The following is an 18903-nucleotide window of genomic DNA, read 5'->3' as shown; positions in this document are numbered from 1 at the left end:
AATAGCCCAGTTACTCTCCTTATTGTCTCATTGAGCAGCTCTTGTCTGCTGATATCCCCCCCCCCATATTCAAGCTCATAGGCCCAAAAGTGGCCACTCCAAAAGCCAACTTCCTCACTATAGTTTATTTCAGTCTTCAAAGGTCCAAGAGTGACCCCTAATGTCAAAGAGGAACTAATTGTGGATATAAAATATCAGAAAATGAGAAATCATTTTGGTATCTTTAGAGTCCAACTTTTATTAATGTCTTGTCAATCCTTATGACTGGGTCCTTATCCTATATTTATGTAGATTGTTTTATGATATCAAGACCCCACTGCTGGTCGTCATAATTTGTTTTTGACTAAATGTCTTTCTTTATTATATCTAAAGTTACTTGGAAACTGTGCTTATACAAACAAATTGTTATTGGATATTGATAGTATACATGTTTGTATCTACTTTTCTCAATAAAAATCTTTAAAAAAAAAAAAAAAAAGTCCTTTTTCAATGGGACTTCCATAGCGCCGGTATTACGAGTTTGCCTGTCTGAGCAGAAAGTGAGTGGTACAGCCCATAACTACAAGATCCGTACCGTAAACTGAAAGTCAGTAGTTATGGGTTTTACGCTACAAAGCTGTAACATAAAACTCATAACTAAAGTGTTACAAAGTACACTTACACTCATAAACTACCTATTAACCCCTAATCCGAGGCCCTCCCGCATCGCAAACACTAAAATAAAATAATTAACCCCTAATCTGCTGCTCTGGACATCGCAGCCGCTATAATAAACATATTAACCCCTAAACCGCCGCACTCCCGCATTGTAAACACTAGTTAAATATTATTAACCCCTAAGCTGCTGCCCCCAATGTCGCCGCCACTATACTTAAGTTATTAACCCCTAAACCTCTGGCCTCCCACATCACTAACACTAAATAAATATATTAACCCCTAACCCTAAGTCTAACCCTAACACCCCTAACTTTAATATAATTAAAATAAATCTAAATAAAACCTACTATTATTACCTAAATAATTCCTATTTAAGACTAAATACTTACCTGTAAAATAAACCCTAAGCTAGCAACAATATAACTAATAGTTACATTGTAGCTATCTTAGGTTTTATTTTTATTTTACAGGTAAGTTTGTATTTATTTTAACTTGGTAGAACAGTTAGTAAATAGTTATTAACTATTTACTAGCTACCTAGTTAAAATAAAATTTTTTTTTACCATTATTGCCCTTTAAGGTTTCACTTTCTGATATTCTATGTGTCTAAAGAATGGGTATTATATTACATAAGGGGTATTATATATAAGGTATTATATAAGGGGTATTATACTATATAAGAGGTATTATATAAGGTATATTATATTATATAAGGTATTGTATAAGGGGTATTATATATAAGGTATTATGTTATATAAGGGGTATTATATATAAGGTATTATTTTATATAAGGGGTATTATACATTTTACATAATAAAAAAAGTTGATTTAAAAGTTCCAGTAAGTGCAACCAAAGGTGTTTTCTCATATTTATGACAAATGGACAAATAAAATGAAGAAAAAAATATGACAACTATTTCAATATACAGGTAGAAAACCCTTTATCCAAACTGATTGGGACTGGAAAAGATTTGGATTTCGGAATAGTTTGGATTTTGGAATATTTGCATCTTTAAAATGGGATAGTTTGGAGCGGGGATAGAACCAAATGTAAAACAACAATATCTCATGTCATTTAGGCATATTTACATATCATAATACAACTTACACATGTAAGTAACCTAAAGGTAGTTTTATACAATTTCTATTACTTTTGTATACGTAGCACACTCAGAAAGTACAGTGCAGTAATCAGAAAGGTAATATTTGTTTCTTTAAATAAATACAAACCATTGTTGTTTGCATTTTAGAAGACATAAAACAAACTAGACACAGGCATAGCAGATTGTTACTTACAGGCGGGGAAAATAGTCCATTTATATTATTTATTTATTTATTTATTTTTTAAATATTAATTAAAAAGTTTGGATTTCAGAATAAATTTTGGATTTTGGAATTCCAGATTTGGGGATTTGTACCTGTATTAAAGAGAATGGAAATGTGGATACTTGTAAATAAATAAAGAGATAGACAAATAAATAAAATGTAGATGGGACAAAAGGAAGAAGTGTTCCTGTCACATCAGTGCTTCTCATCAAATAACAAATCCCATCAGTGAGTGCTCTGTATGGGAGACACCATTATTACCTCTGAGTGTATATGCTGGAGAGACTACATGTAGTGACAGAAACACTCTCATAGTCACTGCTGGAGATGGAGTTGAGCGGAGAATCGAGCAAGCCATCCTGAGAACTGAAAACAAGTGGTAACAAAACAATTAGGAATGACAACAAAAAAACATGACAAACACAGAACATTTACTTTTGTCATTGAAGGTTTTTCTGTTTTCGCTTTTACCAATCCCGTTAAATCAAGGCTCAGCTCATACAAAGCGCGGATGTTAAATGTATCATCTTGTTTATTTTTTAACTAATTCTGAAGGCCACAGCATTTTCAAATGACAATTTGTTTAAATAAAAATCACCATATTAAATGGGACATGAAACCCAAACATTTTGTTTCATGATTCAGATAGAGAATATAATTTTAGAAAAGTTTCCCATTTATTTCTATTATCAAATGTGTTTTGTTCTCTCGTTATTCTTTGTAGAAGTAGAGATATTTAGATAGGTAACGAGCACATGTCTGGAGCACTACATGACAGGAAATCGTGCTGTCATCTTGTGCTCTTGCTAATGTAGAACATTGTTGCAAAACTGCTGCCATATAGTGCTGTAGACACGTCTACACTCCTGAGCTTACCTTCCTGCTTTTCAACAAAGGATAACAAGAAAACAAAGAACATTTGATAATAGAAGTAAATTGTAAACATTTTGGGTTTATGTCCCTTTAACCCCTTAATGACCGGACCATTTTTCAATTTTCTTACCCTTAATGACAATGGCTATTTTTACATTTCTGCGGTGTTTGTGTTTAGCTGTAATTTTCCTCTTACTCATTTACTGTACCCACACATATTATATACCGTTTTTCTCGCCATTAAATGGACTTTCTAAAGATACCATTATTTTCATCATATCTTATAATTTACTATAAAAAATATATAAAATATGAGGAAAAAATGGAAAAAAAACACTTTTTTTTAACTTTTAGCCCCAAAATCTTTTACACATCTGCAACCACCAAAAAACACCCATGCTAAATAGTTTCTAAATTTTGTCCTGAGTTTAGAAATACCCAATGTTTACATGTTATTTACTTTTTTTGCAAGTTATAGGGCCATAAATACAAGTAACACTTTGCTATTTCCAAACTACTTTTTTTCAAAATTACTGCTAGTTACATTGGGACACTGATATCTTTCAGGAATCTCTGAATATCCCTTGACATGTATATATATTTTTTTTAGAAGACATCCCAAAGTATTGATCTAGGCCCATTTTGGTATATTTCATGCCACCATTTCACCGCCAAATGCGATCAAATACAAAAAATCGTTCACTTTTTCACAAACTTTCGGTTTCTCACTGAAATTGTTTACAAACAGCTTGTGCAATTATGGCAAAAATGGTTGTAAATGCTTCTCTGGCATCCCCTTTGTTCAGAAATAGCAGACATATATGGGTTTGGCGTTGATTTTTGGTAATTAGAAGGCCACTAAATTCTGCTGCGCATCACACTTGTATTATGGCTGGCAGTAAAGGGGTTAATTAGGTAGCTTGTGGGGAGCTTGCAGGGTTAATTTTAGCTTTAGTGTAGAGATCAGCCTCCCACCTGAAACATCAGACCCCCTGATCCCTCCCAAACAGCTATATTCCCTCCCCCACCCCACAAATGTTCCCGCCATCTTAAGTACTGGCAGAAAGTCTGCCAGTACTAAGATAAAAAGGTATATATTTTTTTTTATAGCATATTTACATATGCTGCTGTATAGAATCCCCCCTTAGCCCCCAAACTCACAGATCCCCCATCAAACACTTCTCTAACCCTCCCCCTCTAACTTAATGGGCACCATCTTGGGTACTGGCAGCTGTCTGCCAGTACCCAGTTTCTTAAAAAAAATGTGCTTTTGTTTTTTTTTCCCCATTTTCTGTAGTGTAGCTTCCCCCCCCAACCCACCCTAACCCCCCCCCCCCTTCCCCAACCCCCCCCCCCCCCCGATCGTTTATTGAATTATAATCCAGTTTTCTGTAGTGTAGCAGTTCCCACCCGCTCCCGCCCCGTGCACGCGCCCGCCCGCCGCCCACGTGCACGCGCCCGCGCGGCCGTGCGCGCCCCCGGACACTGCCGCATCCGATCCGGCCTCCGATCCCGCCCCCCTCCAAATCACAGGCCCTTGGCAGGCCGCCCACCCACCTCCCTGCCTTGCTCCCACCCACCAACGACGCTCCGGTGCAGAGAGGGCCACAGAGTGGCTCTCTCTGCATCGGAGGCTTGCAAAGGGGTATTGCAGGATGCCTCCATATGGAGGCATCACTGCAATACCCTCAGAGCTGCTGGAAGCGATTGTGATCGCTTCCAGCACTCTGTTAGACAACTGACGTACCAGGTACGTCTATTGTCATTAACTGATTGTTAATGCATGACGTACCTGGTACGTCAGTTGTCATTAAGGGGTTAAATAAGTATTATACTGTATATATTAAATCCCCAAGTCTGTTTCTCAAAATGATATAAATGTTTCACATTCTAAATAATTTATTACTAAATAATCTACACCGATGTATGGAATGAAAATTTTATAGAAAAAGGATTAAAACTAAATGTATACTTATGATAAACGTATTCATATTTGAAGCAATAATATTGATACTACATGGTGCTTAGCTTTACGCCCCTAGGAGTTAAGTAAAAAAACAAATTCACTGGAGAAAAAACATAATTTATGCTTACCAGATAAACTCCTTTCCTTCCGGATAGGGAGAGTCCACGGCTTCATTTCTTACTGTTGGGAAAATACAACACCTGGCCACCAGAAGGAGGCAAAGATACCCCAGCTAAAGGCTTAAATATCCCTCCCACTTCCTCATTACCGAAGTCATTCTGCCGAGGGAACAAGGAAAAGTAGGAGAAACATTAGGGTATAAATGGTGCCAGAAGAATAAAATAAATAATAGCGACAGCGAACAGCTGTTGGCCTCCGCCCACTACAGAATCTGAGATACTTCCTTCATCGTCAAGTAACTTCTCGTTCCCCCCTGATGGTTGATGTAAGCCACTGAGATTATATTGTCTGATTAGAATCTGATAAACTGGGACGAACCCAGAAGTGGCCAAGCCTTCAAGGCCTTGAAGATTGCCTGGGCTGATAGACTGTGTAGAGGGAGGGAGGACTCCTCCCGAGTCTAAAACCCCTGTGCCTTCCAGGCACCCAAAACGGCTCCCCATCGGAATAGGCTTGCGTCCGTAGTCACAATCTCCCAGGATGGTCTTAAGAAACATGTCCCTCGGGACAGATGATCTGGACAGAGCCACCAAGAAAGCGATTTTCTCGACCATCTGTCTAAAACAATCTGTTGAGACAGATCTGAATGATCGCCTTTCCACTGCCTCAGCATGCACAGTTGTAAAGGTCTGAGACGGAACCTGGCAAAAGGAATGATGTCCATGCAGGACACCATGGGACCAATCACCTCCATACGCTGAGCCACAGAGGTCCGAAGGGCAAGACATGACGAACTTGGCTTGCAATGTCTCTGGTCTGTTAGAAATAGCCTCATGGATATGGAGTCTATTATAGTACCCAGGAATTTCACCCTGGTACTTGGGATAAGAGAACTCTTTTCCAAGTTTATCTTCCATCCATGTGATTGAAGAAGACTGAGAAGGGACTCCAAGAATTCTTCCGCAAGACGAAAGGATGGTGCTAGCGCCAGAATATCGTCCAAGTATGGGGCTACTGCAATACCCTGAGTTCTGGCAATGGCTAGAAGAGCCCCCAGAACCTTTGTAAAGATCCTTGGAGCAGTAGCTAGGCCAAAACGGAAGAGCTATGAACTGGAAGTGCTGGTCCAGAAAAGCAAACCTCAGAAACTGAAAGTGTTCCCTGTGGATTGGAACATGAAGGTTAGCGTCTTTCAGATCTATAGTGATCATAAACTGGCCTTCCTGAATTAAAGGAAGGATGGACCTTATCTCCATATTGAAGGAAGGGATACTGAGAAATTTGTTTAAGCACTTTAGGTCCAGAATTGGGAGGAAAGTTCCCTCCTTCTTTGGGACCACAAAAAGTTTTGAATAAAACCCCAAACCTCTTTCTTCGATAGGCACCGGGACAACAAATCCTAAGGAGGATAGATCCCGAACGCACCATAGAAAGGCATCCCTCTTTTCTGGTCTGGTAGACAGATTCGAGAGAAGGAATCTGCCCCTTGGCGGATGAGATTTGAAGCCTATCTTGTATCACTGAGATACCACCTCCTGTACGTCCTTGAACCAGGCGTCTGAAAAAAGAGATAGTGTTCCCCCCTACACGATCCGATCCCGGATCGGGTGCTGTCCCTTCATGCCGTTTTTTTTTCAATGGGGTTCTTATTCTGCTTGGAGGACTGAGCCAGCTTCCAAGTACTCTTGGGTTGCTCGGGCTTGGAGGAGGATTGTTGTCTTTGGGATTTGTCAGAACGAAAGGAACGAAAATTAGAAGATTGTCCCTTAGACTTGTTCTTCTTATCTTGTGGTAGGAAGGTACCCTTGCCTCCAGTAACCGTAGAAATAATGGAGTCCAGGGCTGGACCAAATAAAATCTTTTCCTTGAAGGGAAGAAAAAGGAGTCTGGACTTAGAAGTCATATCCGCAGACCAAGACTTAAACCAGAGCGGCAGGCTAGGACCGCAAAACCAGAGGCCTTTGCATTTAGGTGAATAATTTGCATGTTCGCATCACAGATAAAATAATTAGCAATTCTCAGAGATTTAATTCTTTCTTGAATGTCCTCGAGGGGAGACGCCACCTCAATGAGTTCTGACAAAGAGTCGCACTAGTAGGTAGCCGCTCCGGCAACCGCGGCAACTGCAGCCGCCAGTTGAAACAAAAATCCCGTATGTTGAGACATCTTTCTCAGAAAGGTTTCCATTTTCTTATCCATCGGCTCTCTGAACGAAGAAATATCCTCAAGAGGTATAGTAGTACGTTTAGCAAGCGTAGAGATAGCACCATCCACCTTAGGAATGGAGCCCCACAAATCCAGTTGAAAGTCCAGGACCGGGAACAACTTTTTAAAAGTAGACGAGGGGGAAAAGGAAGAACCAATTCTTTCCCATTCTTTCTCATCTTAACCGGCACAGGAAAAGTCAAAGGAACTTTCCTGTCTTCGTAAACGCTGTCTAATTTAGGTATCATATGTTCTTCAGGCAGCACTGCCTCTGGAACCTCTAACGTAGACAAAACCTCCTTTAATAAAAAAAAAGCAAGTGCTCAATTTTAAATCTAAAGGACGGTTCCTCCGCAGTAGGAGGCGTAGACGCTAAGGACTGCAACCCAGAAAGTTCCCCCTCTGAAGCTACAGAGGTTAACTCATCATCGGACAACTCCAACATAATAGCTAAATACGATAAATATTTAGATGACTTCGGGTCAAGAGGGCTATGTTTAACCTTTCTCTTGCATTTGTTAGAGCGAGGTAATGCACTGAGGGCCACAGACACCACCGTTTGTAACTACGCTGCAAAGTCCGCAGGAAGAAGGTCCCCTCCGGATGGAGGATTAGATGTGCTACGGGGAACTGCATGTGGAGTGGATAATGTAGCAAGGGTAAGTAATCTCACGGGACGCCCTAGTCCTGAGATGTAGACGGCTCAGAGGGACATAGAGCCATATCAGGCTTGTCTCCCTTCTTAGACTTTATAACGGTGTTAAGGCATGTGGAACATAATTGAATGGGTGGGAAAACCATGGCCTCCTTACAATATAAGCAGGTATGGTTTAGTACACCAGGAGTACCTTCTAACATGTAAGAGTCCGCCATAGCTCAGGTTATACCCACAGAAGGACAAAAATAAAAACTTTTTTTTTTTTTTTATTATAGAAAACTGCACCTTTATACTCCCAATGGCTGGGGCACTCACCACCTCCTAGACCTAGATAGTTAACAGAGGAAACGCTCTCCTCAGGTTCAAGTCTCAGCCAGAATGGAGGAAATTAACATAGACCCCACCCGGTCACATGGAGTGCAAGACAGTACTCCCCTTGTTATTACAAGTACAGCAAGTAATAAGAACTGTGCAACACTTTCAAAAACGAAAGTAAAACTTAAAAGTGAAACCTTTTTGTTCCAGCCAAAAACACAGAGTCTATCAGCCCAGGAAAAAAAATCACACAAAACAGCATGTAAATAATTAGTACACTGATTAATTAATCTAAATTGTTCAATAAACCCCCTTCAGAGGATATTAAACCTGGATCCTATCAAGGTATAAAGGAGACATACTGTGACCCTGTTATAGCGTTTTATGTGTAAAAATTTAAATGATCTTACCTCCAGGATCCATTCTGTGGAACAGAACACAGCCTCTCAAGTGTGACAGTCTTATAGCAGCGCCCCTAACATGGATTTGAGTGAAAGCAGGTAGTGAAACTCGTCAACACTGATTGCTTAGGAGCTGTTAGCAGTAGTCTGGGTGTTTTTTGCAGAAAAACCTTCCCTGCATCTCCAGACTCTAACTTTCATCAATACTCTCACTGAGAGGTTGACATGACTACTTAAAACTCTAGTCCTATCTCGAAGGGCAGATACCCTTTTTCAGAACTCTCCGAATCTTGATACTTCTCTGCCACCTCCTAACGTGACTAAAGGCAAAGAATGACTGGGGTAATGAGGAAGTGGGATGGATATTTAAGCCTTTGGCTGGGGTGTATTTGCTTTCTCCTGGTGGCCAGGTGTTGTATTTTCCCAACAGTAAGGAATGAAGCCGTGGACTCTCCCTATCTTAGGAAGGAAAACTCATAATTGTGACCTCAGTATACCAAGACATTTACCTTTATACTGGAAAAGGACATAGTCTCTAGATTTGCTATCATCAACTCATATAATCTCTTAACGAGGAAATGAACATTGTTAACAAAGTCTTGGAAATAATTTTGTGTGAAAGAAAACTTGAGAAACCACTCCAAAATTATCCTCCAAAGTATTTAAAGTAGTATAAGATATTTAAAGCAAGATGTATCTGATACCCAAAACTTTTTAGGCACTGACCCACCTGATTAGTTTGCTCAGCAGTCTGGATATCATGACAACAACCAAAATTATCTTAAGACAGAAAAAAAGACCCATACTTTTAAATATGAACACAATAATAAATGAATAAAGGCAAATTCACAGTTAGCCTTGATAGCAAAATGGAATTCAAGACCACCTGGAAGCCAGAAAAAAGACCTTTCATGTTAATATAATGATTATCATGAGAAGATACAATAGAAAGCTTACATTATATCTCTCTAAAACACAAGTTGGCCATACAAGTTATAAAATAAAATAGTTCTATGGGCATTTTATCTTCCTTTGTGATTTCCTGCACTGCTGCAGAGATTCAGGATCTCTACCTTTCTGTATCATAAAACAAAGAAGAAACAAAAAAATAACTGCTAGGGGGAAATTATACTAAACAAATTATTGCATGTCCCCTTTCATTATGAAGTGGCAAAGCCAAGTGAAACACATGCTAATAAATTGAGTTAAATATTGAGATACTTTAAACATGCAAGGATATACGTGCACAGAAGATAAAAACCATTAATTTTGCATCAAACTATAAAAAATATCACCTACATATGCAGCAAAAAATATGTGATCTGGACCATAGGTGAGATGCAGCGTACAGAAGGGAAAATGATTAACACAGGAAAGGAATCCTGACAACCAGAGGACACACATTCCGGTCTGTTCTATGAGGATCCTCACAATTAATATAGTCAGTATGTAAGGATGCAGTACAAATGTCTTAAAGGGATAAAAACATAAATTATGCTTACCTGATAATTTCTTTTTCTTCTGATGGAAAGAGTCCACAGCTGCATTCATTACTTTTGGTAAATAAGAACCTGGCCACCAGGAGGAGGCAAAGACAACCCAGCCAAATGCTTAAATACTCCTCCCACTCCCCTCGTCCCCCAGTCATTCTGCCGAGGAACAAGGTACACTAGAAAAAATATCAGAGTGAAAGGTGCCAGAAGAATAATAAGGACGCCCCACATAAAATTACGGGTGGGAGCTGTGGACTCTTTCCATTAGAAGAAAAGGAAATTATCTGGTAAGCATAATTTATGTTTTTCTTCTTAAATGGAAAGAGTCCACAGCTGCATTCATTACTTTTGGAAAACAATACCCAAGCTATAGAGGACACAGGAGGGTACAATAGGCGGCTCATACTAAGGGCACCAAGGCTGAACCTCTACCCGATAAAAAACCCAGCTTCGTCCGAAGTCGAGAAAACTTTAAGAGGAAAAGCCCCAATGTCACTGACTCGCAGTTAGTCCAAAAGTCAAACTAGAGACCGCAAACGGACTCGACTGAGCCAACAGTCCTCCAAGAGACACCGTCGCCCAACAAACAGTCCTCCACCGCCCATCTCCACAAATGAAGACACCAGCCGAAACCCCCAAAAGAACAAGGCAAAGGAGAACCAAGGAAACTGAAAGGTTCCCTAATACAAAAAAGAACACCTCCACGAGTGAGCCCAGCTCACAGAGACCCAAGGGGGCCCAAACAGGGAAAGTAGGCCACGCCTATACCAAGCGAAAAGTCCTCCCAGTGTCAAGAATACCAAGGCATTCGACCATGAAAAAGTGTGTAATACACTCAGGTGAGAAACCCCAAGTTTAAGAACACAGAGTCCATAACAGGACGACACAGAGGATACTTGCGAGGAAGAAGAAGCAGTCAAGCAAGAAACAGACCGCAAAAGCAACCCCGGACAGAGGGCACGCTCCAGAAAAACTTAAGTCGCCGGACCTACGCACAGGCCCCTAAAAAACAGAATTTATGTTTACCTGATAAATTACTTTCTCCAACGGTGTGTCCGGTCCACGGCGTCATCCTTACTTGTGGGATATTCTCTTCCCCAACAGGAAATGGCAAAGAGCCCAGCAAAGCTGGTCACATGATCCCTCCTAGGCTCCGCCTTCCCCAGTCATTCGACCGACGTAAAGGAGGAATATTTGCATAGGAGAAATCATATGATACCGTGGTGACTGTAGTTAAAGAAAATAAATTATCAGACCTGATTAAAAAACCAGGGCGGGCCGTGGGGCCGGACACACCGTTGGAGAAAGTAATTTATCAGGTAAACATAAATTCTGTTTTCTCCAACATAGGTGTGTCCGGTCCACGGCGTCATCCTTACTTGTGGGAACCAATACCAAAGCTTTAGGACACGGATGAAGGGGAGGGAGCAAATCAGGTCACCTAGATGGAAGGCACCACGGCTTGCAAAACCTTTCTCCCAAAAATAGCCTCAGAAGAAGCAAAAGTATCAAATTTGTAAAATTTAGTAAAAGTGTGCAGTGAAGACCAAGTCGCTGCCTTACATATCTGATCAACAGAAGCCTCGTTCTTGAAGGCCCATGTGGAAGCCACAGCCCTAGTGGAATGAGCTGTGATTCTTTCAGGAGGCTGCCGTCCGGCAGTCTCGTAAGCCAATCTGATGATGCTTTTAAGCCAAAAAGAGAGAGAGGTAGAAGTTGCTTTTTGACCTCTCCTTTTACCAGAATAAACAACAAACAAGGAAGATGTTTGTCTAAAATCCTTTGTAGCATCTAAATAGAATTTTAGAGCACGAACTACGTCCAAGTTGTGCAACAAACGTTCCTTCTTTGAAACTGGATTCGGACACAAAGAAGGCACGACTATCTCCTGGTTAATGTTTTTGCTAGAAACAACTTTCGGAAGAAAACCAGGTTTAGTACGCAAAACCACCTTATCTGCATGGAACACCAGATAAGGAGGAGAACACTGCAGAGCAGATAATTCTGAAACTCTTCTAGCAGAAGAAATTGCAACCAAAAACAAAACTTTCCAAGATAATAACTTAATATCAACGGAATGTAAGGGTTCAAACGGAACCCCCTGAAGAACTGAAAGAACTAAATTGAGACTCCAAGGAGGAGTCAAAGGTTTGTAAACAGGCTTGATTCTAACCAGAGCCTGAACAAAGGCTTGAACATCTGGCACAGCTGCCAGCTTTTTGTGAAGTAACACAGACAAGGCAGAAATCTGTCCCTTCAAGGAACTTGCAGATAATCCTTTCTCCAAACCTTCTTGAAGAAAGGATAGAATCCTAGGAATTTTTATCTTGTCCCAAGGGAATCCTTTAGATTCACACCAACAGATATATTTTTTCCATATTTTGTGGTAGATTTTTCTAGTTACAGGCTTTCTGGCCTGAACAAGAGTATCAATGACAGAATCTGAGAACCCTCGCTTTGATAAGATCAAGCGTTCAATCTCCAAGCAGTCAGTTGGAGTGAGACCAGATTCGGATGTGCGAACGGACCTTGAACAAGAAGGTCCCGTCTCAAAGGTAGCTTCCATGGTGGAGCCGATGACATATTCACCAGGTCTGCATACCAAGTCCTGCGTGGCCACGCAGGAGCTATCAAGATCACCGATGCCCTCTCCTGATTGATCCTGGCTACCAGCCTGGGGATGAGAGGAAACGGCGGGAATACATAAGCTAGTTTGAAGGTCCAAGGTGCTACTAGTGCATCTACTAGAGTCGCCTTGGGATCCCTGGATCTGGACCCGTAGCAAGGAACTTTGAAGTTCTGACGAGAGGCCATCAGATCCATGTCTGGAATGCCCCACAACTGAGTAATTTGGGCAAAGATTTCCGGATGGAGTTCCCACTCCCCCGGATGAAATGTCTGACGACTCAGAAAATCCGCTTCCCAATTTTCCACTCCTGGGATGTGGATTGCAGACAAGTGGCAGGAGTGAGTCTCCGCCCATTGAATGATTTTGGTCACTTCTTCCATCGCCAGGGAACTCCTTGTTCCCCCCTGATGGTTGATGTACGCAACAGTCGTCATGTTGTCTGATTGAAACCGTATGAATTTGGCCTTTGCTAGCTGAGGCCAAGCCTTGAGAGCATTGAATATCGCTCTCAGTTCCAGAATATTTATCGGGAGAAGAGATTCTTCCCGAGACCAAAGACCCTGAGCTTTCAGGGGTCCCCAGACCGCGCCCCAGCCCACCAGACTGGCGTCGGTCGTGACAATGACCCACTCTGGTCTGCGGAAGCTCATCCCCTGTGACAGGTTGTCCAGGGACAGCCACCAACGGAGTGAATCTCTGGTCCTCTGATCTACTTGTATCGTCGGAGACAAGTCTGTATAATCCCCATTCCACTGACTGAGCATGCACAGTTGTAATGGTCTTAGATGAATTCGCGCAAAAGGAACTATGTCCATTGCCGCTACCATCAAACCTATTACTTCCATGCACTGCGCTATGGAAGGAAGAGGAACAGAATGAAGTATTTGACAAGAGTTTAGAAGTTTTGATTTTCTGGCCTCTGTCAGAAAAATCCTCATTTCTAAGGAGTCTATTATTGTTCCCAAGAAGGGAACCCTTGTTGACGGAGATAGAGAACTTTTTTCTACGTACACTTTCCACCCGTGAGATCTGAGAAAGGCCAGGACAATGTCCGTGTGAGCCTCTGCTTGTGGAAGGGACGACGCTTGAATCAGAATGTCGTCCAAATAAGGTACTACTGCAATGCCCCTTGGTCTTAGCACCGCTAGAAGGGACCCTAGTACCTTTGTGAAAATTCTTGGAGCAGTGGCTAATCCGAACGGAAGTGCCACAAACTGGTAATGCTTGTCCAGAAATGCGAACCTTAGGAACCGATGATGTTCCTTGTGGATAGGAATATGTAGATACGCATCCTTTAAATCCACCGTGGTCATGAATTGACCTTCCTGGATGGAAGGAAGAATTGTTCGAATGGTTTCCATTTTGAACGATGGAACCTTGAGAAACTTGTTTAGGATCTTGAGATGTAAGATTGGTCTGAATGTTCCCTCTTTTTTGGGAACTACGAACAGATTGGAGTAGAACCCCATCCCTTGTTCTCCTAATGGAACAGGATGAATCACTCCCATTTTTAACAGGTCTTCTACACAATGTAAGAATGCCTGTTTTTTTATGTGGTCTGAAGACAATTGAGACCTGTGGAACCTCCCCCTTGGGGGAAGCCCCTTGAATTCCAGAAGATAACCTTGGGAGACTATTTCTAGCGCCCAAGGATCCAGAACATCTCTTGCCCAAGCCTGAGCGAAGAGAGAGAGTCTGCCCCCCACCAGATCCGGTCCCGGATCGGGGGCCAACATCTCATGCTGTCTTGGTAGCAGTGGCAGGTTTCTTGGCCTGCTTACCTTTGTTCCAGCCTTGCATTGGCCTCCAGGCTGGCTTGGCTTGAGAAGTATTACCCTCTTGCTTAGAGGACGTAGCACTTGGGGCTGGTCCGTTTCTGCGAAAGGGACGAAAATTAGGTTTATTTTTGGCCTTGAAAGACCTATCCTGAGGAAGGGCGTGGCCCTTGCCCCCAGTGATATCAGAAATAATCTCTTTCAAGTCAGGGCCAAACAGCGTTTTCCCCTTGAAAGGAATGTTAAGCAATTTGTTCTTGGAAGACGCATCCGCTGACCAAGATTTTAGCCAAAGCGCTCTGCGCGCCACAATAGCAAACCCAGAATTTTTCGCCGCTAATCTAGCCAATTGCAAAGTGGCGTCTAGGGTGAAAGAGTTAGCCAATTTGAGAGCATGAATTCTGTCCAAAATCTCCTCATAAGAAGAATCTTTATTGAGCGCCTTTTCTAGTTCATCGAACCAGAAACACGCTGCTGTAGTGACAGGAACAATGCATGAAATTGGTTGTAGAAGGTAACCTTGCTGAACAAACATCTTTTTAAGCAAAATCTCTAATTTTTTATCCATAGGATCTTTGAAAGCACAACTATCTTCTATGGGTATAGTGGTGCGTTTGTTTAGAGTAGAAACCGCCCCCTCGACCTTGGGGACTGTCTGCCATAAGTCCTTTCTGGGGTCGACCATAGGAAACAATTTCTTAAATATAGGGGGAGGTACGAAAGGTATGCCGGGCCTTTCCCATTCTTTGTTTACAATGTCCGCCACCCGCTTGGGTATAGGAAAAGCTTCGGGGGGCCCCGGGACCTCTAGGAACTTGTCCATTTTACATAATTTCTCTGGAATGACCAAATTCTCACAATCATCCAGAGTAGATAACACCTCCTTAAGCAGGGCGCGGAGATGTTCCAATTTAAATTTGAATGTAATCACATCAGGTTCAGCTTGTTGAGAAATTTTCCCTGAATCTGAAATTTCTCCCTCAGACAAAACCTCCCTGGCCCCCTCAGATTGGTGTAGGGGCACTTCAGAACCAATATCATCAGCGTCCTCATGCTCTTCAGTATTTTCTAAAACAGAGCAGTCGCGCTTTCGCTGATAAGTGGGCATTTTGGCTAAAATGTTTTTGATAGAATTATCCATTACAGCCGTTAATTGTTGCATAGTAAGGAGTATTGGCGCACTAGATGTACTAGGGGCCTCCTGTGTGGGCAAGACTGGTGTAGACGAAGGAGGGGATGATGCAGTACCATGCTTACTCCCCTCACTTGAGGAATCATCTTGGGCATCATTTTCTCTAAATTTTGTGTCACATAAATCACATCTATTTAAATGAGAAGGAACCTTGGCTTCCCCACATACAGAACACAGTCTATCTGGTAGTTCAGACATGTTAAACAGGCATAAACTTGATAACAAAGTACAAAAAACGTTTTAAAATAAAACCGTTACTGTCACTTTAAATTTTAAACTGAACACACTTTATTACTGCAAATGTGAAAAAGTATGAAGGAATTGTTCAAAATTCACCAAAATTTCACCACAATGTCTTAAAGCCTTAAAAGTATTGCACACCAAATTTGAAAGCTTTAACTCTTAAAATAACGGAACCGGAGCCGTTTTTATATTTAACCCCTTTACAGTCCCTGGTATCTGCTTTGCTGAGACCCAACCAAGCCCAAAGGGGAATACGATACCAAATGACGCCTTCAGAAAGTCTTTTCTATGTATCAGAGCTCCGCACACATGCATCTGCATGTCATGCTTCCCAAAAACAAGTGCGCAATAGAGGCGCGAAAATGAGGCTCTGCCTATGATTAGGGAAAGCCCCTAGAGAATAAGGTGTCCAATACAGTGCCTGCCGGTTATTTTATATAATTCCCAAGAATAAAATAATTCCTCAAAGCTATGAAGTATTAAAATATGCTTTACATATCAATCGTTTTAGCCCAGAAAATGTCTACAGTCTTAAAAGCCCTTGTGAAGCCCTTTTTTTTCTTATGTAATAAAAATGGCTTACCGGATCCCATAGGGAAAATGACAGCTTCCAGCATTACATCGTCTTGTTAGAAATGTGTCATACCTCAAGCAGCAAAAGTCTGCTCACTGTTTCCCCCAACTGAAGTTAATTCCTCTCAACAGTCCTGTGTGGAAACAGCCATCGATTTTAGTAACGGTTGCTAAAATCATTTTCCTCTTACAAACAGAAATCTTCATCACCTTTCTGTTTCAGAGTAAATAGTACATACCAGCACTATTTTAAAATAACAAACTCTTGATTGAATAATAAAAACTACAGTTAAACACCAAAAAACTCTAAGCCATCTCCGTGGAGATGTTGCCTGTACAACGGCAAAGAGAATGACTGGGGAAGGCGGAGCCTAGGAGGGATCATGTGACCAGCTTTGCTGGGCTCTTTGCCATTTCCTGTTGGGGAAGAGAATATCCCACAAGTAAGGATGACGCCGTGGACCGGACACACCTATGTTGGAGAAAGGGGAACACAAAGCCTCAATCGAGGCCCCCGAGAAGGAGAGTATACCCTCTAAACCCGAATGAAGAGTAAACTCTCTTCTGAAATCAATGGAGCCAGTTGAAAGGAAAATCTATACCCTAGCAGACTAAGCTAACAGGAAAGATTTAACAAAGCTCACACATCCAGAGAAGACCGCGACCGAACGCAGCTCCATAGACCGCTTGGCCATCCTGACCTGCAGACCCACAGCCACCTGGACCAACCAAGCCTCAGGGATCCAAAACAGGGGAACAAAAGAATCCCGAAACAGGTACAGGAATGAGCGTAAGGATAGCACAGCGATCCCCACAGAGTACAAGTACAACCCGACTCTGAAAACAGACAAAAAGGTCATAGACTTAAGGATCTGTCAAAAGAAAGGCCCAACAAGTCTGCTTGGAGCCAGTAAGACCCCAGGGGGAACCAATCCCACCCTTCCACCTCCCATCCAGGAGAAGCCCCAAGCAAGGACTCTATCTCCATAGGTAGGAGAATATCCCCTAAAGAAAAGGGATGATGCCAGAAGGCCCGAAGTCACCGGCTAATGGGAAGAGAAAATCCCAACACAGATGTCCTAGAAAAGGACCCCCCTACAAGTAGCTTGCCAAACAGAGGCACAGCCAACCCATTTGCCTGCAGGGAATCCACAGGAACACTAGCAAGCTGACCAGGGGATTGCAACCCTAAGGTGCACAAGAGATTGGACATCCAACACCAGCAGCTGGGTATGAACCAAATACCCTTGAAGCTCAAGCCACAAGGATAACCATCAGATGACATGGGTCACTCCGTGGCAAAGAGTAAAAAATACTCCGAAATCCTGGCCAACCATGCCCAGGTTAGGTAGATGGAGCAAGGACATAGCTCCAGTTCCCACTACCGTGGAACACCCCGACCAGCCCTGAGATCCAAGATTCCAAAACTACCCAAGACTGGGTCAGGAAAAAGCCCAAGTGAAGCTGCAGCAACAGGAAGTCTCAGGGAGAAAAACAGGTCCGGGCACCTAAAAAATACTCAGAAATCCTGGCCAACCATGCCCAGGTTAGGTAGATGGAGCAAGGACATAGCTCCAGTTCCCACTACCGTTGAACACCCTGACCAGCCCTGAGATCCAAGATTCCAAAACCACCCAAGACTGGGTCAGGAAAAAGGCCAAGTGAAGCTGCAGCAACAGGAAGTCTCAGGGAGAAAAACAGGTCCGGGCACCTAATAGTTCAGGCAAACCTTACCCTAGAACTAAACACCCCAACTGGCCAAAAAGCCAGACACAAGGGTATGGATGCATATCCAGAGAAACCGGATAGCGAGAAGAACTCGAAAGCCCTGACCAAAGGAAGGAACCACCCCTAGCTAAGTCCAACGCTCCAAGGAGCAAGGCTAGAAGTCGTACGAAGATACTTCTCAGAGCCTCTGGACAACCAAGGGAAACCTCGAGGTAAAAAAAAATTCTACTAGCAGGACTAGTCTCCCTAGCACCTCCGCACAAGCAGACGACACAAAGAAGAGAAAGGCACTAAGCCTACCCAGCTCCGGAAAACCCCGAGCTAAACAAAGTCCCCGCAGGGAACAACCATCACCTGAAAACACAGATCCCTAAAAGGAGATCCAACTCACCTGGAGACAATGGAAGAAGAACCAAGGGTCTCATAACTCAGACAGACAGCACACGTCAAAGAATAAGAGCTGCATCTAGATCTACTACAAACAGCTTACGCGTACACCCGCAAGGTGTCAAAAGTTGCAACTGGTTTCAAACTGCAAACCTTCCGTATGCTAGACAGCTATCCTGTACAAGCTGTTGGATCAAGCACAAAAAGACAAATCCAGAGGCCTAAAAATGAAGGCCAAACCGCTCAACTGCGGTAAGGGGAATTAAGCCCTCCAACCCTCCACCACATGGGTGGAAAAACTCTAAGTTCTGATGAAATCAGATGTCAGAGTGACGCAGCAGAAAACTCCCCTGCCCGGCCAC

General features: G+C 42.4%; 1 protein-coding gene across 3 annotated transcripts in view; it reads right to left on the bottom strand.

Annotated features, from left to right (window-relative positions):
* Window positions 1-18903, bottom strand: part of ZFYVE28 (zinc finger FYVE-type containing 28) — a 529419-nt gene that overhangs the window by 94627 nt on the left and 415889 nt on the right. For 2 of the 3 annotated variants that reach the window (XM_053704206.1, XM_053704207.1), the window contains exon 9: window positions 2245-2349. The exons of the other annotated variant lie outside the window; for it this stretch is intronic. In XM_053704206.1, coding sequence (XP_053560181.1) covers window positions 2245-2349 — 105 coding nt within the window. The remainder of the gene's footprint in view (window positions 1-2244; window positions 2350-18903) is intronic. 3 annotated transcript variants of the gene reach the window in all.

This window comes from Bombina bombina, chromosome 2, assembly GCF_027579735.1.
Source record: "Bombina bombina isolate aBomBom1 chromosome 2, aBomBom1.pri, whole genome shotgun sequence".
Classification (NCBI taxonomy): domain Eukaryota; kingdom Metazoa; phylum Chordata; class Amphibia; order Anura; family Bombinatoridae; genus Bombina; species Bombina bombina.
The sequence above is the reverse complement of the archived record's forward strand: the minus strand, read 5'-3'. Positions and strand labels throughout refer to the sequence as shown.